Source organism: Macaca mulatta, chromosome 4, assembly GCF_049350105.2.
Source record: "Macaca mulatta isolate MMU2019108-1 chromosome 4, T2T-MMU8v2.0, whole genome shotgun sequence".
NCBI classification, from domain to species: Eukaryota; Metazoa; Chordata; class Mammalia; order Primates; family Cercopithecidae; genus Macaca; species Macaca mulatta.
In genome coordinates, this window is record NC_133409.1 from 13,972,213 (window position 1) to 13,996,902 (window position 24,690).

At 42.3% G+C, this 24,690-nt stretch overlaps 2 protein-coding genes across 12 annotated transcripts in view; both read left to right on the forward strand.

Annotated features, from left to right (window-relative positions):
- Positions 1-24,690, forward strand: part of ARMC2 (armadillo repeat containing 2) — a 219,886-nt gene that overhangs the window by 101,516 nt on the left and 93,680 nt on the right. For 3 of the 11 annotated variants that reach the window (XM_077999240.1, XM_077999238.1, XM_077999239.1), the window contains 4 exons: positions 886-958; positions 6,973-7,113; positions 11,498-11,669; positions 19,206-19,413. In XM_077999240.1, coding sequence (XP_077855366.1) covers positions 886-958; positions 6,973-7,113; positions 11,498-11,669; positions 19,206-19,413 — 594 coding nt within the window. The remainder of the gene's footprint in view (positions 1-885; positions 959-6,972; positions 7,114-11,497; positions 11,670-19,205; positions 19,414-24,690) is intronic. The other 8 variants (XM_077999241.1, XM_001093368.5, XM_028847013.2 and 5 more) reach the window with 4 other exon arrangements.
- On the forward strand, positions 19,542-22,685 carry LOC144340768 (uncharacterized). The gene is given in 4 exon segments (XM_078001377.1): positions 19,542-19,600; positions 21,588-21,757; positions 21,760-21,948; positions 21,951-22,685. Coding segments are annotated over 4 exon segments (1,005 nt in total). The 3' UTR covers positions 22,538-22,685.

Below are 24,690 nucleotides of genomic sequence, written 5' to 3' on the forward strand. Positions count from 1 at the left end.
GGAGTGCTAATGTAAATGATAATATGTTTTCATTTCAGTTTCCAACCTTGTATCTTGCAACTGTACTATAATCACTTATTAGTTCCAGGAGGTTTTGTCAGTTCTTTAGGATTTTCTACATAGATAATCCTGTTATCTGCAAACAAAGAGTTTTATTTCTTCCTTCCCAATCTGTATGCTTTTAATTTCTTTTTCTTATCTTATTGCATTAGCTGGGATGTTCTGTATGACACTGAAAAGCAGTAGTAAGAGGGGACATCCTTGCTTTCTTTGTCATCTTAGTGAGAAAACTCTTTCTTACTGTAAATATGATGTTAGCTGTAGGTTTCTTGTAGATATTCTTAGAAGTTTTCTTCTATTCCTAGTTTGCTAAGAATTTTTATTATGAGTGTTGGATTTTGCCAGATGCCTTTTCTATGTCTGCTAATATGTATCTTCTTTAGCTTGTATTTTCTGTATCTTCTTTAGCTTGTGGTGTGATAGATTACATTGACTGATTTTCAAGGTAGTTGTCTTTTTAAGTTTGAATTTTGTTCAAGATTCCTAGAAGTGATTCCAAACACTGGTTCAGGAAGTTACTTTGGAATGAAATGGTTACTAGCGGTTGTCCCATACCAGCTTTCTGAAGTGATATGAACAAAGCTTTTTAAAAAATTCCTCTATACACTTATTCTTTTCATTATTCAGTATATTTCAAACTTCCTAGATGTAATCAAAAGACTTCTTAATAAACTGTTTACGTACAATAACATTAAAAAATGTTTTTCCTTAAGGCTTATGCATCGCATCCTTTTACTTGCTTTTTAGCTAGAGTTAACTAATATATACTATAAATAAAGAAATGATTCTTCACAAACTAACACTCTGCACCATCTTTTATGCTAGCCTCCATGCATCCAGTTTTGAGTCATCTGATTCCAGGCCTATCTCTGGCGCACGTCTTAGTCCACTAGAGCTGGTGAGTACTTTATATAACCACCAGTACTTTATATTATGTTGTGCAATGAAATTGGCCAAAAATACTTGGAATCAGTACTTATATATGCTATGATAATTATCATGTACACCTAAATGGACTAATAATTTAATATGAAAGATTATTTTATATTGTTCAAATGTGATGGGTAATATCTAATGAAATACTTCTATAATTTACCTATAGTTTGATAATAAAGAACAATTTTTAAAATATATAATAACTTGGTAAGCAATATTTCACAATATTTTTGCTTTCTTAGTTATACATACATATTTTCTTAAGTTGTATATACAAAAATTATATGTATAATTTATATTAAAGTTATATATCTTATACATGTATAAAAATCATATATTTATATGTAGTCTTTTTATATATACACATTTACATATAAATATATGTAGTCAAAGATTTATTACAAAAAAAGTAACAAAAATCCAGTGATCTCCTGTCCCCTTATTCTTCATTGTTCCCCTCTCAGTGGCTTTCACTTTAAGCTCTTTTGACGCATCCTTTTAGCATTTACATCCAGACTTCCCAATGCCACAGTCTTGCTGCTTTCTGACTTATGAACTTGAGGAATTATCTAATGACTTCTAAGGAAGATGAAGATTTTGTTTCTGTCTTTTTGCCTCTTATCATAATGCGTTCACCTTTTCTATTCCCATTATTACTCCCATATAGATATAAAACTTTGGTTAGGTCTGTTTTCTCTGACTATGATTACATAAACCTGTTCATAGTTGAGCCTTGAATTAATGATAAATTCTCCTTTCCTGCACCACTTTTTGTTTTCCCTGGCATTAATAATTGCCTTACTTTTTAAGTTTTGTATTATTAGTATTTCAAATTTCAACCCCAGACTCATCCCCAGTGGTCTTAATCTCCTTTTATGTTCAGGCACATGAGGCATTCTATGGATTTACCTCCTTGGAGAACTCTTCACACGTCCTGCCCAACCACTTTCCCTGAGCACAGCTCTCCTGGGATGCCCCTCACCATCCTCCTGGGGAGATGGCTTCTCCTTCTTGTGCTGGCTTTTTCGTGGTTCCTGTGTCTCAAGTCCTCTTTCTTGATTTTCTATGGATTTGGTAGAGCATTCCCTCCCATAGTTTCTTGAGAAAGGGTACATGGGAAGTAAATTATTTGAAACTTTGATTCCTGTTTTTTCCTCTCTGGAAGTTCGTCGGATGTTTCTCTTTGTTTCTAGTGTTCTGAAATTTAATGACAATGGTCCTTTGTGTGAGTCTATTTTTATCAATCATGCTGGGCACGTGAAGGGCCCTTTCAATGTGGAATCTCATGCCTTTCAGTAAACATGGATATTAATTGAATATTTAATATCATCATAGTGTCTTACCCACTTTTTTTCTGTTTGCTTTTTCTGGAATTTATTATTCAGATGTAGGACTTCCTGGGCCAGGCGTGGTGGCTCATGCCTATAATCTCAGCGTTTTGGTGGGCCTAGGCAGGCCGATCACCTGGGATCAGGAGTTCAAGACCATCCTGACCAACATGCCGAAACCCTGTCTCTACTAAAAATACAAAATTAGCTGGGCATGGTGGTGCGTGCCTGTAATTCCAGCCACTTGGGAGGCTGAGACAAGAGAATTGCTTGAACTCAGGAGATGGAGGTTGCAGTGAACTGAGATTGCGCCGTTGCAATCCAGCCTAGGCGACAAGAGTGAAACTGTCTGAAAAAGAAAAAAAGATGTAGGACTTTCTGGACTGACACTTCAGTTTTCTTATTTTCTCTCTTTTCTGTTTCACATCTTTTTGTGGAAGAGACTGTGTTCTGATCCCTTTATTGAGTTTTTTAAAATTTCCGCTATCATATTTTTAATTTTCAAAAGTTTCTTTCTCCTCTACGTTATCTCTTTGTATAGTGGTCTGTTCTTATTTCATGGTTGCAGCACATTGTCTGAGTATATTAGTGGTGAGTTTTGATTTTTTAACTAAGTTTTCTCCCTTTATAGTCTCTGTTGCATTTTTGTCTCTGCTTTTTATACTAGAGGCTTCCTCTGATGCCTCATGCTGTTTGTTTGGCTGCTCTCAAGAGTAGTGGCGGCTGGGCACAGTGGCTCACGCCTATAATCCCAGCACTTTGGGAGGCCGAGGAGGGCGGATCACAAGATCAGGAGATCGAGACCATCCTGGCTAACACAGTGAAACCCAGTCTCTACTAAAAATACAAAAAATTAGCCAGGCATGTTGGCGGGTGCCTGTAGTCCCAGCTACTCCGAAGGCTGAGGCAGGAGAATGGCGTGAACCCGTGGGCGGAGCTTGCAGTGAGCTGAGTTCGCACCACTGCACTCCAGCCTGGGTGACAGAGTGAGACTCCGTCTCAAAAAAAAGAAAAAAAGAGTAGTGGCGTGTGGATTGGGTTGGTCAACCTATAGGTGGTATCTACCCACACCTATAGTTAGGGGGATCTGGCTGGGCTGTGTTGTTGATGACACCCCAGTGGCAGTATCTTTAGGACTTTTCTTACGGACTAGTCATATTCTCTGTAAAGAAGTATCTTCCATGCTGTTTCCTGGATGTTAAAGTCTGGTTGCTAGCTTCCAGGTGCAGGAAGAAGGCGGGAATGCCCAGCATTTAGGATATAAATATTCAGTTAACATCCATGTTTATAATAAGTACTCTGACACTCAACAATAAGGGTACTTTTATGAAATTGGTATGTTAGTCAAGCGCTTCTCAATTTCTGTTACTCTGTGTGTGTGTGTGTGTGCGCGCGCACGCGCATGTGCTTGTATGAATGTTTGTTTTGAATGAACTATTTGAAAGTAAGTTGCAGACATTGTGATACTTCATCCACAAAAATTTAAGTGTGCATCTCATATGAACAAGGATGATCTCCTACATAGCCACAATACCATCATCATGGCTCAGAAAATTAACATTACTCAGTAATATCATTTAATGTACAATCCATGTTCAAATGACCCCAATTGCCTCAAAATGTATCTTACATTTTTAAAGTGTTTATCAGATTGCCTCTGTGAGAAAGATTATACTTGTTCATATATTGCAGATGACAAACATAAGATCCCAAGATAGCAAGCATGAACCAATATTGCAAGAAATAATTTGCCAGCTATTGTTGACACATGGCTTGTTAGTGTCTACAATCTTGGGAATCACTTGGGTTTTGAGCCAGCTACAGCCTGAGGACCCACTTCGGCAGCTCAGTGGCTCTACCTTTTTGTAGAGTGGCTCTTTATTCTATGATTCTGTAGTTTGACTCCTATAAATTGCTTTTAATATTACTTTAGTTTTTTGGGGACTCAGTTTGGGTCTACCCTTCCCTTAAAAAAAAAATCTCATTTTCTAGAGATAACCTGGACCTTGTCAAACTGGTACAGTACTTGGACTGTAGGATTAGCTATTGGGCTAAGACAAGATAGGCCTTTATCTGTTTAGGGTCATTGAACTTAAATTTCCATACCTCTGAAGGGTTGGGTGCTATGTTCAAAGTAAAAGTAGACGGCTAGGCGTGGTGGCTCATGCTGTAATCCCAGCACTTTGGGAGGCTGAAGTGGGCAGATCACCCGAGGTCACAAGTTCGAGACCAGCCTGGCCAACATGGTGAAACCCTGTCTCTACTAAAAATATAAAAAGTAGCCAGGTGTGGTGGTGCATGCCCGTCATCCCAGCCACTCTGGAGGCTGAGGCAGGAGAATCACTTGAATCCAGCAGGCAGAGGTTGCAGTGAGCCAAGATCATGCCACTGCACTCCATTCTGAGCAATAAAATGAGACTCATCTCAAAAAAAAAGCAAACAAAAAAACAAAAAGCAAAGTAAAAGTCGTCTAAGAAGCTCCCATTTTAAGGAAAATGACTACTTAATTTGAGATTGTTGTTGTTGTTATTGTGGATTATGTGAGGGTCTTAAGGACATTTCATTTTAAACAGTAATTAAAATTTGGGGCCCCCAGTCAAAAAATTCTGAAAATGGTCCCCATGCTGCCTGACCTTCCACCTCTTCCACCTTTTTTCTTCTTTATCCCTTCACTTTTTAAAAGAACTCTTTGCCTCTGGAAACCACTAAATTGGCAAAGGGCAGAGATAGATAGATGAAGGGATTGAGAGTGGAGAGAAGGAGATAACTGGAGAGAGAGGGAGAGAGAATGGTGGAGAAGTATCTCACAGTTAAGGGACACATTTGCTAAAAGAGTTTGTGAGGACCTAGCCTGTTGAATCTCAGTGCTTTTTGGATCTAGGACACTTTCTCAGACCAGTTTGTCTTTTAACAATTCCTCCACCAGCAGTCAGTCAGGGACCAGGGACTCAGACAGCAGCCTTTCAGCTCCTACAGTGAGCAGATTAGCTCAACGCTGCTTTCGTACAGCTACCCTCTCTCTCTTTCTCCCCATCCTATGTGGCCTGTGCTCCCCACACACCCTCCAGCAGGCAATGGGCTGCCCACACTCAGGACTGCCCAGGGCTTCTGAGAAGAGGAAGAGCTGATGCTCATGGTTCCTGATTGCTCAGGCCCTGCCCTCCAGCCCCACTGGCCCAGGGGGTTCCTATTAGCAGAAGCACCCTGATTTGTAGTTTTTGTTTGTTTGTTTGTTTTCTGAGAGAGTCTTGCTCTGTCACCCAGGCTGGAGTTCAGTGACATGATCTTGGCTCAGTACAGGCGTGCACCACCACACCTGGCTAATTTTTGTATTTTTAGTAGAGATTGGGTTTCATCATATTGGCCAGGCTGGTCTCAAACTCCTGGCCTCAAGTGATCCGCCCACCTTGGCCTCCCAGAGGGCTGGGATTACAGGCATGGACCACTGTGCCTGCCTGATTTGTTGTCTTTCATTAACGTTTATATCTACCTGCTATATAGGTGTGCCAGCTTACATCTTTTTTCCTTCTTAGCAGCTCCCTGCCGCTCCACAGGAGCACTGAGACCTGGGGCAGTTGGGTGATAGTTACTCCTATTTTTCTTCTACTCTGGTTAGATGGTGTTCAAATTTGTTTACACAAAGATAACTGCTCTCTTGCTTTGAATTGTATAAAGTCAGAAAAGAGATGTGACCCTGTGAATAAGCAGGAAGTGTTATCTTTCGTCATTATTTTAGTCAACAAGATAGAATTTTCTTTTCTTTTTTTTTTTTTTTTTTGAGACGGAGTCTCACTCTGTCGCCCAGGCTGGAGTGCAGTGGCCGGATCTCAGCTCACTGCAAGCTCCCCCTCCCGGGTTCACGCCATTCTCCTGCCTCAGCCTCCTGAGTAGCTGGGACTACAGGCGCCCGCCACCTCACCCGGCTAGTTTTTTTTTTTTGTATTTTTAGTAGAGACGGGGTTTCACCGTGTTAGCCAGGATGGTCTCGATCTCCTGACCTCGTGATCCACCCGTCTCGGCCTCCCAAAGTGCTGGGATTACAGGCTTGAGCCACCGCGCCCGGCCAGAATTTTCTTGGTTTCCTAAACTTACTGAGTCCAGTTATATAAACCCCAAATGTTTTTATTCAACTTTTTATTGACACAGAAGAATTCAGCTTGATACATTTACACAAACTAAACACACTCAGTAACCAACATTCAAAAGGAAAAAATAGGTCACTACCAGCATCATCAAATCGATCATTTCTGGGCTCTGAATCTGCCATCATGGCCCCTCTCAGCCACTGCCTTCTCTGGGCAACTACCAGCCCCACTTCTAACAGTGTGGATTAGTTTGAGCAGCATAACCAAGCTCCAGGTAATTGATAAGTGAAACAAAATTTAATATTTTTAAAAGAAAGGGACCTAGGAACTCATATAAACCTTGGGGATGGGCGATCCAGGATAAGACAAATAGAGTAGGGCCAAAGCAGTGTTTTTTCTTTCATGATTGCTAAAGCAAACGGTGACATTACAGCAGTGAGTCACATGCCGAGAGTGACAGAGGACCCCAGTGTACCTGTGGAGAAAATCATAGTAATAGAAGTGCACACAGAACTGCTGCGTCACAAAGGTTCTGTGCTTGTGAGAATTTTTTTTTTTTTGAGGTGGAGTCTAGCTGTGTTGCCAGGCTGGAGTGCAGTGGTGCGATCTCAGCTTACTGCAACCACTGCCTCCTGGGTTCAAGTGATTCTCCTGCCTCAGCTTCCAGAGCAGCTGGGACTACAGGTGCCCACCACCATACCCAGGTAACTTTTGTATTTTTAGTAGAGACAGGGTTTCACCATGTTGGCCAGCATGGTCTCAATCTCTTGACCTCGTGATCCACCTGCCTCTGCCTCCCAAAGCACTGGGATTACAGGCATGAGCCACTGTGCCTGGCCACTTGCAAGAATGTTTAATATTTGCTTTCTGACTTTCAAGGTGTCTTTCGTTGCATGTGTGTGTGATCTGTTGCTTTTCAGGTTAAATTGTGAGCACCAGAATTTCTGGGGTGAGATGTCCTGAACTCCCTTTTCCAGTTGTCATGTAGGATGTGGGGAGACCTTGTTGGGTGATCTGGAAGAGCCAGGGCAGAAACTGGCCAAGGTGACAGTGCTTGGAAGAGTCGTGGCCAGCCTGATGGATATGATACCTTAAACGTTCCATGTATTGTGTCTTCTTTAACGGGGTTGTCCTGTGGAAATAGACTGTGTCTTCAATGGACTCTAACAGGTCCACCAGCCAGAACAGACCTTAAAATATGGCTGTGCCTGTGTCCTTGATTATGCTGAAGTCACAGGTTAGTGTCATGAAACAAAATGTGAGGTAGCTAAGGTTCTCAAGTGAATTTTTTTTTTTTTTTGGAGACAGGATCTTCCTCTGTCACCCGGGCTGGAATGCCATGGTGCGACCTCTGCCTCCTGGGTTCAAGCAATTCTCCTGCCTCAGCCTCTTGAGTAGTTGGGACTACAGGCATGCACAACCATGCCTGGGTAATTTTTGTATTTTTAGTAGAGATGGAGTTTCATCATGTTGGCTAGGCTGGTCTTGAACTCCTGACCTCAGGTGATCCACCCACCTCGGCCTCCCAAAGTGCTGGGATTACAGTTGTAAGCCACCGCACCTGGCCCTCAAGTGAAAACTTAAACTTACTTGCAACATTCTCTGATTTCTAAAATTATTTGAATTTTATGAGAGAAACATGTTTGCTGTTTTTCTTTATAAAAGTCATTTTACTCCACAGCATGATAGACCATTTTGTAGAACTTGGCGTAAAAGAAATTGCTGAGTCATTTAGTTGTTTTCTCTTAAATAATTAAACATGCTTTACATATGTCACTTTATATTCTAAGTAGTCCCACGAGATGCATGTTTAAATGGGACACATAATTTATTAAATGTCAGTAGTAAAATGGAACCGAATTTTTGTTATACAATTACTAATTTTGCACTAAGAAAATAATGCCTTTTATTGAGGAGCATTTGTGGGACTTTTATCTTGCCCTGCAGAGAAAATTCAGTGATTCTCTTGTGGGGAAATTTGCTTTCCAAACCATGTTTTCCCTCTTTATAAAATCTTTTGGCTGAGTGTGGTAGCTCATGCCTGTAATTCTAGCACGTTGGGAAGCCAAGGCAGGAGAGCTGTTGAGCTTAGGAGTTTGAGACCAGCCTGGGCCACATAGGGAGACCCCATCTCTACAAAAAATAAAAAATTAGCTGGGTGTGGTGGTGCATGCCTGTAGTCCCAGCTACTAAGGAAGCTGAGGCTGGAGGATCGCATGAGACCGGGAAGTTAAGGCTGTGGTGAGCCATGATCGTACCATTGCACTCTAGCCTGGGTGACAGAATGAGACCCTGTCTTAAAGAAAAAAAAAAAAATTTCATTTAGTACAGTTTGGGTGTCTGCAGAAGGAGCCGTTTGCTTTGTCTGCATGATTGTTATTTGACAGAGTTCTTGATCTTTGTTTCAGTTTCAGGGTACCTGCAGAATGCAGACATTTTGAGTTAAGAAAACCACACATCTGTCTTCAAAATTGAGATTACCCTCTGTATTTCATTTTTCATAATTGCACAGAAAACACCTATTTTCCTGTATTACACTCTCAGCTTTTCTGTTCCTATTAGCTTCATGTCCTAAGTAACATTCCTATGAATATTTTGCAACAAAGTGGGGAGGCTAAAAAGTAAAGTGACTATTTGTTAAACAAATATAATGCAATTTATGCAGACAAACAAGTGTTACCTACTTCAGAACAGACCCCTCAGAATCCAATATCTTAATTCTAGCAAGCCTGTGTCAGAGGCTAGGACCTTTACTTTTGGGAAGAGTTAAAAGTAACTTGGAACCAAACCTGATAAATAAGGGCTGAGAAACTTACATGGGGAAAGGAACTGGCATTTCTTGAGCCAGTTCCATTTAGGAACACATTAGTTCCATATAGCAACACATTCCATAATAGGAATTGTGTTTATGGGAATGGCCCTGTAAGAACTGTCTCTGTGTTATAGCTGGGCGGGTTCAGAGAAGTAAATGACCTGCACAGGTTCACATAACTAGTGAGTGGGTCCTTCTCCAGGTCTCCAAAAGTGATTTATGCTTTCTTCCGTATTATGATGATTATTTTATTTACTGTTTTTTTCTAGCTGTGTTAGAAAAATATGTCTTTAATATCATAGAACAATTTTTTTTGGTCTGGTTTATAAACCGATCCTAAATACAAATGAACAAGAGGAAATAAACATTTTGAAGAATGTCATCATTATTGAAATGAACAACTTCTTGGAAGGAACACCCTAATATAGATGTCTATGTTCTATTCATGTATGTGAGAAAACAAGTGTTTGAGATTATGCGTCATACGTGATAAATGACTTCACCCAATTTTCCAAATTATATGACTTGGATTTCACACTGGATGTTTCAAAAATTTGTTGATTAACTTATTGGCTAGTGAGTTACTCATTCGCATATTATGAAAGTGACTTTAGGCGTGTTAACTTGATTATTTTTGGTTACAGCTAAAAGCACTTGCTGCTATAAGGTTGTTCTTTCATAGGCAAATAACTGTGCTGATATTGGAGGCAGGAAGGATAAGAGCACCAGGTAACTCTAAAACTAGGAGCTTAGTCACCCTATGAGGGCACCAGGTCAGAGGCCACTCAGATTAGAGGGAGTTCTGGGTGGCACAGAACTTGGTGCAGGTGTTTTTAAAAAAGTTTTTAAGGAATTAGAATTTTGTTAGTAATGTTCCTCTACTAAGAGTATCAACATCGACACTTAAGAAAAGAAGGGGGTAAAAATAGAGAGTATCAGCAGAGAATTTCTGAGATGTAAAAAGTAAAACATTTTCGGCCGGGCGCAGTGGCACACGCCTGTAATCCCAGCACTTTGGGAGGCTGAGGTGGGTGGATTGCCTGAGGTCAGGAGTTCACGACCAGTCTGACTAACAGGGTGAAACCTCGTCTCTACTAAATCCAAAAAAAAAGTAGCCGGGTGTGCTGGTGCACGCCTGTAATCCGAGCTACTTGGGAGGCTGAAACAGGAGAATTGCTTGAACCCAGGAGGCGGAGGTTGCGGTGAGCCGAGATTGCGCCATTGCACTCTAGCCTGAGCAACAGGAATGAAACTCCATCTCAGAAAAAAAACAAAAACAAAACGAAAATTACCTGGGCGTGGTGGTAAGCTCCTGTAATCCCAGCTACTCAGCAGCCTGAGGCTGGAGAGTCTCTGAACCCAGGAGGCGGAGGTTGCAGTGAGCCAAGATCTCACCATTTCGAATCTCCGTCTCTAAAGAAATAAATAAATAAATAAAACACTTTCATATCATAAGTCTAAGACAACCTCTTGCTTTTATGTTTTATGACTTTTTCACCTAACTTGTTTAAAAATTTTGATATCATTAAAAAAATACATTTGTGGCATCCAAAATACGTAAATGTACCACTTATATTCCACATAATTCTTGGTACATATAGGTGCTCAATAAGTGTTTTCTGAACTGACTTGAACTCAGGCATTTGCAAAGCATGTTGAATATGCTATATGTAATTTTGTAGTCTTTTTTTTTTTTTGAGATGGAGTTTGCTCTGTTGCCCAGGCTGAAGTGCAGTGGTACAATCTTGGCTCCCTGCAGCCTCCAACTCCTGGGTTCAAGCGATTCTCCTGCCGCAGCCTACTGAGTAGCTGAGACTACAGGCATACGCCACCATGCCCAGCCAATTTTTGTATTTTTAGTAGAGACGGAGTTTTACCATATTGGTCAGGCTGGTCTTGAACTCCTGACCTCAGGTGATCCACCTGCCTCGGCCTCCCAAAGTGCTGGGATTACAGGCATGAGCCACTGCGCCCAGCCAATTTTGTAGTCTTTTATACAGATAATAGTGGTTGCTAGCATGTGTAAACTGTTTTACTCGAGTATGCTGATAGCACAACAGAGTAGTTAATACAATATGATTGAGAAAAACAATTAAAAAATGCTTTATATCTACATGTATCACATTATGTAAGATGGGCCAGTGAGCTGGTAGAATCAGGAAGCCAAGATGAAGCCAGGCAGATAGGCCTCATGCTCTTCTGGAAGGCTAGCTCTGAGGTAAGTGTTATTTGAGACACAGAAAGTCATTCCAATTATTTAAAAAATCTCTTTCCAGAAACCGAAAGTTCCAGCATCTCCCACCAGAGAGGAGGATTCCTGCTTTTCCTTTCCTAAGCCCCCAGTGGACCCTGCGAAGATTAGAAGAATAAGCAGTGCCAGGGCTCGCTTATTCAGGGCTGCCTCCCAGGGGGCCCTTCTGCCGGACAGATCCCTTCCTCCCTCTGACTGTAAGGTCATGTAACATCCTATAATCTCTGGGGACAGGCATGCTTCTTGAATTTGCACACAAAAGCTATTTTTATATGATTTTTCCTAACCCTGGATGATTTTTATATTAACTAAGAGTTAGTTAATATTGGGAAAAAGCTGGTTAAAAAACATTGTTCATATATTTTTCTGGGTGCTTATAAGGAATACCTAAATATCACAGATGGTAGGAAAAGAAAATTAGGATAAGTGGCTGGGTGTGGTGGCTCATGCCTGTAATCCCAGCACTTTGAGAGGCCAAAGCAGGCAGATCACCTGAGATCAGGAGTTTGAGACCAGTCTGGACAACATGGTAAAACCCTGTGTCTACTAAAAATACAAAAATTAGCCAGGTGTGGTGGTGTGTGCCTGTAATCCCAGCTACTCGGGAGGCTGAGGCAGGAGAATTGCTTGAAACCAGGAGGTGGAGGTTGCAGTGAGCTGAGATCGTGCCACTGCACCCCAGCCTGGGTGACGAGTGAGACTCCATCTCAACAAAAAGGAAAAAAAAGAATATTAGGATAAGTATTCCCTAGTGGATAGTTCACGTATATCAGAAATAAATAATTTTTAAATTAGAGTTCAAAAAGTTGTTAATTTTATTAGAAATTAATGAAAATGGTAAGATTCTTATTATGTTCATTGAGGTTATTTCTTTGAAAATACCCTTCTGATCCCATGTGAGCATGTAAGCAAAATTCCAATGGGACTTTTCCTACTGCCTAAGAATGCTGCCAGGCACCTAAACCTGGGAACAGAGAGGCTAAAGATCACAGCCCGAGGAGTCCCACCAACAATTGGAATCGCTCCCCATCCAGGGCATATTAAGGGTTTCTCAAACTGCGGAAAAGGACCCAGAAGTGGGATGACAATCAATTTAGTGGATCCCACCAGCGTTTTTAAAAACTAAAGTAGAATAGAATATAATGGAAAATGTCAGAATACGTAACACACAATAGGGGTAAGTTTTGCTTCAGGAGACTTTACTTTGGTTTTCAATGTGTGTTCAGGGTCATATTACAAACGATTTCTGACTGTGTGTGGTCAAAAAAAGTTGGGAAACCACTTTACCAGGAGCTGACAGAACTGGTTCTCCCTCCATCAACGAGATTTGATGAAGAGAGATAGGCTTACAGTCACTGAGAGATGGGGAGAGCCTGGAAGATACATACCAAAGATCACAGCCCCCACCTGAGCATCGTACTTGATGGACAAGTTTTTTGTTTTTTGTTTTTTGTTTTTTTTTTGAGACGGAGTCTCGCTCTGTCGCCCAGGCTGGAGTGCAGTGGCCGGATCTCAGCTCACTGCAAGCTCTGCCTCCCGGGTTCCCGCATTCTCCTGCCTCAGCCTCCCGAGTAGCTGGGACTACGAGCGCCCGCCACCTTGCCCAGCTAGTTTTTGTATTTTTTTTAGTAGAGACAGGGTTTCACCGTGTTAGCCAGGATGGTCTCGATCTCCTGACCTCGTGATCCGCCCGTCTCGGCCTCCCAAAGTGCTGGGATTACAGGCTTGAGCCACCACGCCCGGCCTGGACAAGTATTTTTTTAAATTCATTTCCAACATTTAAAAAGTAGAAGAATCTCATGGAAGAATCCAGATTTATGACTCCTTGTGAAAAATCAGAAAATCTGGCAACACTGGGTCGCCGTTCCATGTGGCCGCAATGGGGCATGATTGGAGCTGAGTGGTACCCCCATTCTGTGGCCAGGATATGGTCTGCAGTCACCATGTCCCTGGCTTGTGCCATTCACTTGCCTGTTTGGTCCCTGATGAGGCTGAAGAGGTAGAATAAAGGAGGAAAAAGAATGAAAGAAAGGAAAGAAAGAAAGAGAGAGAGAGAAAGGGAGGAAGCGGGGAGGGGGGGAAAGAGGGAGAGAGGGAGGGAGGAAGGAAGGAAGGAGCAAGGAGGAAGGAAGGGAGGGAGGGAAGAAAGGAGGAAAGGAAAGAAAAAAAGGAAAGAAGGAAAAGAGAGAAAAGAAAGAGAAAAAAAGAAAAAGAAAAGAAAGAGAAGAGAGAGCGAGGGAGGGAGGAAGGAAGGAAGAAAAGAGAAGAGAAAAGACAAGACAGTGAGGATGTGCAGGGTGTGTGCCTCACACTGTGATGCTGTGACCAAGTATATCATCAGGCAACTTGCTTTACCTCGATGTCCCAATTTGTTTCCTTTCTTACACTGCCAGTCAGTCTGATATTTATTGAACTCCTACTAAGTGCCAGGCACCATTCTAGGCCAACAGAATTCTGCCCTCAGAGAGCTTACTATCTAGTGAGAGGAGATAGACAACAACAGGAGAACAAATAAGATAATTTGAGTGCTGATGAATGCTCTGAAGAAGATAAACAAGATAATGGACTTGAGGGTGACTGTGGTGGGGTAGTTTGCTTTAGCTCAGGTGGCTCTGAAAAGTATCTTTGAGGAGCTGACAGCTGAGTAGGAAGGTGACTCATGAGAAGGAGGCAGCTGTGTAAAAATCCATGGACCAAGTGTCCACATAAAAAGCGAGTGCAATGACCAGGCACGAGAGCAAGTGCCAGTGGTGGAGGACCCGGAGGTCCGGTGGCTGGAAAGTGGCTGATCAAGGGAAGTTGCAGGGAGCTGAGGCCACAGAACTGCCCAGGGCCTCGGAACATGGGAAACACACCCAGCTGTGTTCTACTTGTAGTGAAAAGGTAGGGTTTACAAAAGGGAGAGGCAACATGACGTGTGTTTTTTCAACAACAGCAGTTCTCATCTGTAGCTGCCCATGAGAATCGCCTGAGGAGCTTTGCAAAAGCTCCACCCCCAGAGTCCCATGTCAGCTCAGGTAAATCAGAAAGGGTTGGTAGTTGCAGGAGCAAAGGGCTTGCCAAGATGGGGGGTGCTGGGACCTGGAGGTGAAGGGCACTTCTTATGAACAGGATGGCAGGATTGGTGCGAGGACTCCTACCTTGTTTTTCATTCTGTGTTCTTGCTTGTGAGGATGAATACTGTGTATGTGTTTCATGCATTTTTAACTTTTGGGAGTGCACACTAGAAAACCCTGCTGCTTGCACTGATGTGAAAGTGACTGCAGAGATGAGTGCTTTGCCCACCATCCTCCTCCTCAGTGCTTCCCCAGTGACTTAGCTCCTTCCCCCCTGGGGTACCTGATTGTTGCCTGCATGCTCTGGGAGATGCCCTGTGCAGCTGTCATTTCCCAGCACTGAGGCCAGCTTCACACCTTCAAGGTGCACTGAAGCATGTTTTCATCGTGGCTCTTTTATCCACCCTGTTTGCAGTCACCCTCTTCACCATTCAGGTCATCCCTGAGGTCTGGGCCAGCATTCAGGAAATACTGGCAGCAGAAACTCGTTGTTATTTTAAAAGCACATGTCATCCAATTACAAAGTTATAAAAAATATTTGAGCTCTCCAGCCTTGGAATCATTGTCATGTGTATAACAGCTCCCTGGGTTTCATTTCAGATCCTCTCTATTGTTTAGAAGAGGTAGGCTTTGTGGGGTAACTGAGACTGTAGAAAAGGAGGGCATCCCTTCATTTGCTGTGAAGTCATTTGTGGCTGACACTACCCCACAAGCAGGGCCAGGGTGTGGTGGCAGGTTTGGAATTCCTGCTTTAAGAGAGTGAAAGAGGAAGAGATTTGTGTAGTCATCTCCACAAGGCCAGCAGTATAACTGCTTTGCGTTCACATAGGGCTTTTGGCTGGAGGCGGCACTGCTGTGAATGCTTCCCCAGTTATTCAAGCCAGACAAGAGGCCTGAGAGCAGTACCACCTCCTCAGCCATCCCTGTCAAACTCTGCGTCACCAAGCCCTACATGTGCTTCCTGACTAGCTCTTGAGTCTGCATTCTCCCTCACCACTGCCGTGGTGCCTCCATCCCTCTTGCCTCATCCTGTTTTGCTGCTCTTAAACCACCCTCTGCTCACTGGGGTGCTGTGATGGTCCGCAGGTCGGTGGATGCAAGGCCCTCAGCCCGAGGAACAGCCAGTGGAGCCTGAGGATGCTGAGCCCCCAACACGACATGGCTATGAGCAGCAGCGTTATCCCTTTATCCCAGGGGACCATGAAAAATGATCATTTTCTGTGTGTTCCATAAAGCACAAGAGGTCGGGAAGCAAATAAAGATCAGATTGCACCATCCTCTTGCTGAAAACCCTTCAGAGGCCCCGCTGTGCCTACAGAAGTGTTTGCCAAACTGAGTTCCAGGGAACTCCAGGGAACACTTTTGACAAAATGTTAATAGCTTTTCTTTGGAAAAAGGTTCAGTGCTCAAATAGGTCAGGGAAACACTGCCTACCCCTCATCTTCTTGGAGAGTCTCTGTGCACATGAGTGTATTAAAGTGTTGGTAAAGAAATCTGTTTAATTTTAATTCAACATAGCATTTCACAAACCTGCTGGACTGTGGGATCTGTCTTTTGGGAAAACAATTTGCGAAACACTAGCCTACTATGGAAGTTGGCAAACTTTTTCTGTAAAGGGCCAGATAGTAAGTATTTTAGACCTGGTCCCTATGGTCTCTGCTCAACCTCCTCAGTTTTGTATTGTAGGGTGGAAGCAGCCATCCGCCAATTTGTGGCCACTGAAACTTGAATTTCATGTAATTTTCACTTGTCACAAAATATTGTTCTTTCTTTGATTTTTTTCTAACCATTTAAAAATGTAAAAACCGTTCTTAATTTGCAGGCTACATGAAAACGAGGTGGGGAAGATTTGGTGGGGCTGTAGTTTGCTGAGCTCTGGTGGGGGTGGCGGGGGATGAAGTCCCAGCTCCTCCAAGTGCACAGCTGTGTTGTGATCCAGCCCCAGCCCAACATTCCAGGCCCTGCTCACGCCTGTCCTGGGCCTGCCCCCTCACGGTGGGTGCACCGGCAGGGTGGAACCCCTTTTTGTTCCCTACACCCACCCTGCTGTTTCAAACCTCAGGCAGAACCTGCTGTGTAATTTGCTGGGCCCAATGCTGAATGAAAATGTGGGGCCCTTTGTTCAAAGATTATTAAGAGTTTCAAGATAGCCACAGCAGAGCCTTAAAACAAGTGTGGGCCCTTCTAAAAGTGGGGCCCTGCCTAACTGTACCGGCAATACACACTTGAAGCTGGCTTTCACTCCAGACTTTTGTTCTCTTTTCTTCAAGCTGTTTACCTCTTATTAACCATTCAAAATGCTTCTCAGCCCCCACCTCTTCTGTGAAGCTTTCTCTGACCAACTCCTAACCCCTCAAGCTTTCTTCACTTTCTCTGCCCCCTCCTTACCTGACTGGGACCACACTGGGCTTCATTTATCTCTTTACACATCTGCCCCCTTTGTCTCCCCTACGAGACAGAGCAACGTCATTAAGAAAAGTGTTTTTCTCTATTTGTTGCCCAAGAGCCTATAACAGGGTGTGGTGTATAACAGATACCAAATAAATATTTGTGAAACTGAACTGGTCCTGCATGGTAAGGCTGCTGGGAGCTGTTTCCTTTTGAAGTTTACCCATGATCCATTACAAAATTCATACAATGTGCTTCTACTATTTACCAAGAGGATACAGACCATAGCTATGCATGCTCAGTTTCATCGGGGACATTCATCAGGAATGAGAGTGAGCCCCCCAGGGCAGCTCTTCGTTGTAGTAATAACTGACAAACTTACTCCGGTAGATTTGAAGATAGACAGGTGTAGCTCCTCGACCAATAGGTATGGTTGGGTTCCCCTTCTAGAAGCTCCGTGATGGCCAGTACTTGTTCACCATGGCTTCATCCATGCAGTGAACAGCACCTGGCACATAGTGGTGGGTGCTTCATAAATATTCAGGGAGTGAATGAATAAGAAAAACGAATGCTAAAAGATAACGATAGGCTAAAAGTACTTTGTAATCGGAAACAGAATGTGTGCTTCATAATTCAGTAGTAAAGTCATTGAAGGTGGTGTGGTGGTATGGAGAGAGCCCTAGCCCAGAAGTCAGGATTCTTGGGTTCCAATCATCATAATGACAATAACTTCTAGGTTTTGAGCGTGCTAGCACCATATAAGTCACTTTACTAGGCCACATCATTTTAAATCTCACCACATCCCCAAGAGGTGGGGACCACAGAAGGTGGTGTGTATTGAGCATCCACATCACAGAGCCGGTGCTCAGGGGGGCCTGCACTCAAACCCAAGTCTGAGCCAAAGCCTGTGTTCTTCCCACCCCGTGGGCCTGGCTCTCCCTGTGACTTTAGGTCATTTAACCTTTGGATTCTCAATTTTCTCATCTGAAAAAAAAAAATAAGAAGCCTAGAATCTCTAAGGTTCCTTTCAGTTTTAAAATTTAGTGTTTTGAAAGCCGGGAGTTTGGTCAGAGGGATAGAATAGGTGGTTTTGTTATTATTAGTTTTTTTTGGTTTGTTGGTTTCTTAGTAAGTACAGAAAAGGAAAGGAAACCTTGAGTCATTTTGAAAAATCTTGCAAAACAGTAGGTATTTTTCTACATGAAACTCATCCCCACCCCCCAACACACTGTATTATGGGAGATTTACTCTCTTCCCCTTTAACAAAATGTTTTCTCACCGACTACAGCCTTGTGGCAGCATAGACAATAAGCTATTCCTAATACCAATTTGCTGAAAAGGGAAGTGCTATATTATTATATGTCTAAAAATCTGGAGTCATAAACAAAAATGATGTCTTCTTGCAACTCTATCTTATCCCTCTTTAGAGGTATGTTTCAATGCCCTGTCCTTTCCATTGCAGAGTAGTGGTCTACTAGGCTAGGCCTCCACAATCCACCCCTCACCCCTCTAATCACCTCTCCTCCTCTTCGCCTCCTTGCACACTGCATTCCTGCTATTCCTTGAGCACCCCAGGCACAGTGGGTGCTGAAGAGTCCCCCACTTCAGCCTACCTTGGGGCCTCTGTACCAGCTGATCTCTCTGCTCAAAATACTGACCCTGGTGGCTGGATGCCTCACCCCAGAAAGGATTTGTCCTCCCTACCCTACTGTACCCACCCTATTCCCAATCCCCTTAACCCTTCTCCACTTTTATACTTTGCTTTTTTCCCATAGCACTTATTATCTTATAACACCATGTATACCTTATTTATTATGGTGATTGCTTGTTTTCTGTTTATTAGGATGTAAGCCCTGTGAGATCAGGGATCTGTTTTGATGCACACCAAGTGCGTAGGACAGTGTTTGATATGGGGGAGCCACTCAGTAAATGTTTTTTGAATGAAAAATTGCATGATCAAATTCAGGAGGAAGAGCTGCTGTTATGGAACACAGGACTACTTCTGTGGACTAGGTAGTTTATAAGCCTGAAGTCGAGAGTTTGCCTTCAGGTAGACTCTAAGCTGATAGAGATAAGATTCTATACATTTTTACCTGCAGAATTGATGGTGCTAGGCTTAAGATACTGGTCTTGTGTATGCTCAGAAAGGCTTTGGCCATAAAATTCCGGACTTAATTATAAGCAATGTATAACTTTAAAATCATATAAATTCTTAGATTGAAAAATAACATTGAAAGGTAGTGATTCCTAAAATAAGAATAACAAAACATTTTCTTGGTTATATTGCAGCAAAGAAGACAGTGGAATCCAAAGAAACAGTTATGATGGGGGACTCTGTGGTGAAAATAAATGGGATTTATTTAACAAAATCAAATGCTATTTGCCACTTAAAGAGTCACCCACTTCAGCTAACTTATGATGGAGGCTTCAGTGAAATAAAGGAGCAAGAAATGTTCAAAGGAACAACATCCTTACCGTCTCATCTCAAGAGTGGAGGGTCAGTATTCTTTTTATTTAATTTTCTGGTCAGGATAATGATGTCATTTACCAGTTTCATCTGTATCTTATATAGATGATTGGTTTGCTTTTTCTCTTTTATATAAGCAAATTTTATGTTAAGGGTACATGAATAGGAGAGACTACTTCTCATGGCCAAATCGAGTTGATTTTATATCATTCCTCATGTAATGCTCAAGAAAACCTTTATTCATGACTGTCACAGTGCTGCTTCTGTAGGACTATCAGAATAAGATTTAGTTGGACTATTCTAGCCATCCCTTGAGTGATAATCATTCCATTTGTGTGTTATTTGGGATTCTTGCATGGCCTGGAATCTCCTATTGTCTCCCTTTGGGTTAGTTCACTGTCCTTAACTCCGCAAGAGTGGACACTTACTTTATTCTTCAGTAGATCTTGGATTAAATATTTATTTTGCAAACTAATGGCTAAAACAGAAGAGTCCTATAGATTTCAGTTATCTGTGAGATCCCTCCATTAGTCCCTCATAAATGAATGATTGGGAATTACTTTATTTCATACCATGTTCCTAAATAGGGTTTCCTTGAGAATCAATATTCCTACCGTATTAAGGATCTGTGGAGAAATGCTTGCTGTTTGGACTGTGAATTCTTACCCTGGTGTTTTACTGAAGAAACCTTGAATAATTGGTGCCTGGAATGGGGGAAAGAGTGGAGAGAACAGGCTCTGTTTTCCAGTCCCAGCCAGTGATGATGCTAAGAGAGGCAGAACGTCTTGAACTGGACAGGTCACTCAGTTTAAGATATTTTTTTCTAGGACTTTCCATTGGGTCATCATGGATAACTGCCCAGTTCAGATTTGCTTAACAAGATTAAATTCCATGAGCCATTTTAAGATCAAGTATTTCTTACCCTCATGTTAGATTTCAAGTCTGATTTTGGCTTGGACACATGTAGCATGCTCAAAACTTTTCCCCCAAGTGGCTGCTTGGCAGCTTGTTTAGCTGAACCGACCTTGTCTGCTGACACAGCCTGAAGAGTGTCACACACACGGAATTTATATTAAGCAACCTAGTAGTCCTTGTAATGTCGTTTTGCATTCAGAACATTTTTTTAAATTAAAGGAAAAATGAAATGTCTCCTTAAGTGGAAGAGAACGACTTCAAATTGGGACTTTGGGAGTTGAGTAGAAAACATCAAACTGGCCATTGCAGACAAATCGTTTCCAGTTGGTGAATAAGAATAGGCTGTGGACCTCAGAGCTTAAACATAAAAGGCAGTGGGAAAACTTGTGTTTCTTTCAGTATTTAAGTAAAAAGGAAACATTTATCTTGCCGCATCCATCCTTACAGTAATGAAAGTTGACTAGAAAAACCAGACAAGAGCTATTTAATTTGTTTATTTGCAAACCTTCAGATGTGGCAGAATAATCTGGAAAGCCAGAGTTCATTATGTCTTCCTCATTCTGGAACTTCAGGGGCATTTTCAGTTACATGTTTTATCCCACAAACAGCAAAAGACAAATCAGTTAGCACTTCTTCCTCACTGTCCAAAATTATGAGGCGTTGGCAACAGCGCTAATTGTTTTCTTTGTGTTTTGTTAGGACAGCTTTTGTATCATATAAGGATTGTGTCTAAGTTGGGTTTGCAATGTACCCTGGCAAGGTTAATTTTCAGTAACATTTTTGCTTTATGAATCTTTACCTCCTTTAATCATTGGGTGGAATTTTGTTGGAGTGGTGCCAAAAAAGAAAAAAGTTTATATAGTAGGATTAAAACAAACCAGAAAATGGAAACTCTTAGCAATTCTTTCATAAATGACATTAGTGAATCAGTCTGGGACACTTGATAATTGTTTCTTGTAAACTAATTTAAGTGACTAATTCCAAGAAACAATCTTTGCTATGCAATGGACTATTCCCAATTTTGATGCTAGAGCCCTACCCTCAATTAACATTTTTTCATCTTTAGACCATAAAGTGAAAATGAAGACTCTTGTCAGTGAGCTGGGCTGGCAGGAGCAGGGAGGGTTGAGGAGTGTGTAAGTAGACCGTGGAAAGGGGACAGAGTGGGTGAGGACACACTCCTAGTGTGGGGACCTTGCAGGCTTGTCCAGTGTGAGAGTGGCCACCTGGGTGGTGTGTGTTTGTCTGGCTGGGAGAGGAAGGAGCATTTTATTTCCATGAAACTGCAGTAATTGTATACTCTCATTTAAAATATGGATAATTCAGATATGGGATGGACTGGAGTTCAACTTTATGCTGGTTATGGTGGAAAAAGGATTTGCTAAGCAAAGTATCATTGTAAACAATATTTTAGAGGACTATTTAACTTTACAAAAGAGAACACACTCTCAAGCACGTATGGGATGCCATCCTCAAACCTCGTGCCAGTTATAATAGTCTCCATATGCCCATTTAGGGATTCATTTAAGGTCTGGCAGACTTGCTCCTCAGCAATACTTCACCATCACTTGCTTTGTATTACTATATGGATTAAAAGTAATGCAGCCGCCATTAACAAAATGTGTGTATGCTCCATCCATTCATCCACCCATCCACCCACCGACATATTCACCCACACACCCATTCATCCACCCATCCACCTATCTATCCACCCATTCACTCATCTACTCATCCACTCATCTGCCCACCCATCCACCCATCCATCTGTCTACCTACCCACCCATCCATCATTCATCCATCTATCCATCCATCCATCCATCCATCCATCCATCCATCCATCCACTCATCTATATATTTACCCATCTATCCAACCCATTCACCCATCCATCCACCTATCCACCCATCCATCTATCTACCCATTCACCCATCCATATATATCCACATCCATCCACCCATTCACCCATCCATCCACCTATCCACCCATCCATCCACCTATCCACCCATCCATTCATCCATCCATCCATTCATACATCCATATACCCATCTACCCATTCATCCACCCATTCACCTATCCATGCACCCATTCACCCATCACCCTATCCATCCACCCATTTATCCATTCACCCATCTATTCATTCACCTATCCACCTACCCATCTACCCATCTATCCATCCATCCATCCATCCATCCATCCATCCATCCATCCATCCATCCATGGAATCTCTTTCAAAGCAGATGAATCTCTTTACCTGCTTTAAAAATCTTTTAAGGCTTTCTGTGTAAATGTTCAAACTGTCATGTTTTGGAAATGTGATCTTTAGGAGGAAAGCCCAAGAGCAGCCAACTGTTGTGGAGAGTCAGGGACTCTTCCTGAGGAGCCAGAATCTCTGGACTTAGGTTTGATTCTCTTTCAGCCACTTGATTTAGCTGTATGTGGCAAGTCTGTTAACACTTTCAGGGGCTCAGTTTTCTAATGTATAAAATGGAAATAACTCTGCTCTTTTACGGCCATCTCCTTCTAGCCCTCACTTTAGGTTGTGGAATGATGACTAAGGCTTGAAAGCCTTACTAATAAACTATCAAGTGCTCTTAGTATTGTTGGAATAAAAAATAAGAAAAGAGGGCTTCTGGTTAAAGGCACAAAGGCATTCTCTAGTAATTCAATGAAAGCAGCAAAGAATGAAAAACAGAGAAGTAAATTTCATCAATGAAACAAAAAAATGGCTACGACCCTGAACTACACAACATGAAGCAAACTTTACACTGCAGTATGAGCTTGATGTTTGTTGGTCTGCCTGACAAACAGGCCTTCTTGCATTGTGTAATAAATCCTGCTCAATCCATATTTGGAGAAAGGCTAGCCCTATCTTCCCTGTGTCCCTCCCAGGGATGGTTATGTGGCCCAGGGCTGGCTAATGAGAGTTCCAACCCCAGCTACAGCAGTTGATTCAGAGATGGGCACATGATCCAAGCCAGGCTGGTTGCATTCCTCAATGGGACTTTCACCAAGGCCTTTGGGGAAAGTGCTCTTTCTCCAGGTTCACAAACTATAAAGATGATGTGGTCTTGGAGCTGACAGTGGCCTTTCCACAGCCTTATGGAGAGAGGTTCTGAGAGGGAAGTGGTATATAAACAAAAAAAAACAAAGAATGAATATAATGATCAAGTTCAAGGATGATATATAAACCTCTAGATCCAGCTGTGCCTGAAGTCACCACATCAACATTGTAGAATACTATTTTGTGAGCCAATATGTTCCTTTTTCTCTCTCCTTCCTTCTTTTCTTTTTCTTTTCTTCTCTCTCCTTCCTTCCTACCTTCCTTCCTTCCTTTTTTTTTTTTTTTTTTTTTTTTTTTTACGGAGTCTAGCTCTGTTGCCAGGATGGCGTGCAGTGGCACGATCTTGGCTCACTGCAACCTCCGCCTCCCTGGTTCAAGCGATTCTCCTGCCTCAGCCTGCCGAGTAGATGGGATTACAGGCATGCACCACCACGCCAAGCTAATTTTTGTATTTTTAGTACAGATGGGGTTTCACCATGTTGGCCAGGATGGTCTTGATCTCCTGACCTTGTGATCTGCCCACCTCAGCCTCCCAAAGTGCTGCGATTACAGGCATGAGCCACCATGGCTGGCTGGCTTTCTTGCTTTCTTTCTCTTTCTTTCTCTTTCTTTCTCTTTCTTTCTTTCTTTCTTTCTTTCTTTCTTTCTTTCTTTCTTTCTTTCTCTCTCTCTTTCTCTCTTTCTCTCTTTCTCTCTCTCTTTCTCTCTTTCTCTCTCTCGCTCTCTCTTCTTTCTCTTTCTTTTTCTTTCTTCTTTCTTTTCTTCTCTCTCTCTTCTCCCCTCCTTCCTTCCTTCCTTCCTTCCTTCCTTCCTTCCTTCCTTCCTTCCTTCCGGGAGAGTTTGTGATACTTTAGATTAGGTTTTGTCACTTGGACCATTGCATTCATAAGAATCTAGTTAGCCTTCCAGACCCTAAGAAATCTAGATGATAACAAGGGGTAATTTGAAAGTAGACACATACCTTCTCAGACCTTGAGCAAGAAACAGATTTTACTAAAAGTGAGTCTCTTAATTTAGAAAGGTGTACTCAATATTTAATTAAAGAGATGAGATCTAACGATGTGGGCAGGCTGTGGGAGCAGGGAGTATGCCCTGTGTAAGGACTCCATTCAAGATCCAGATCATGAAGTGAGGGGGAGGATGGAGCTGAGGATGACAGACACTCCTGGTTACATGTGAGCCAGCTAGTTTGTGTGTGTGTGTGTGTTTGGGGGGAGGGGCTTGATACATTAGAATTTAAGGAACCCAGCATGTGAAAGGGCTTTTCTGTGCATCACAGCAACCTGCTCCACACGAACCAAGGGAACATACACTCCCAGGTCAGCAAAGGTAA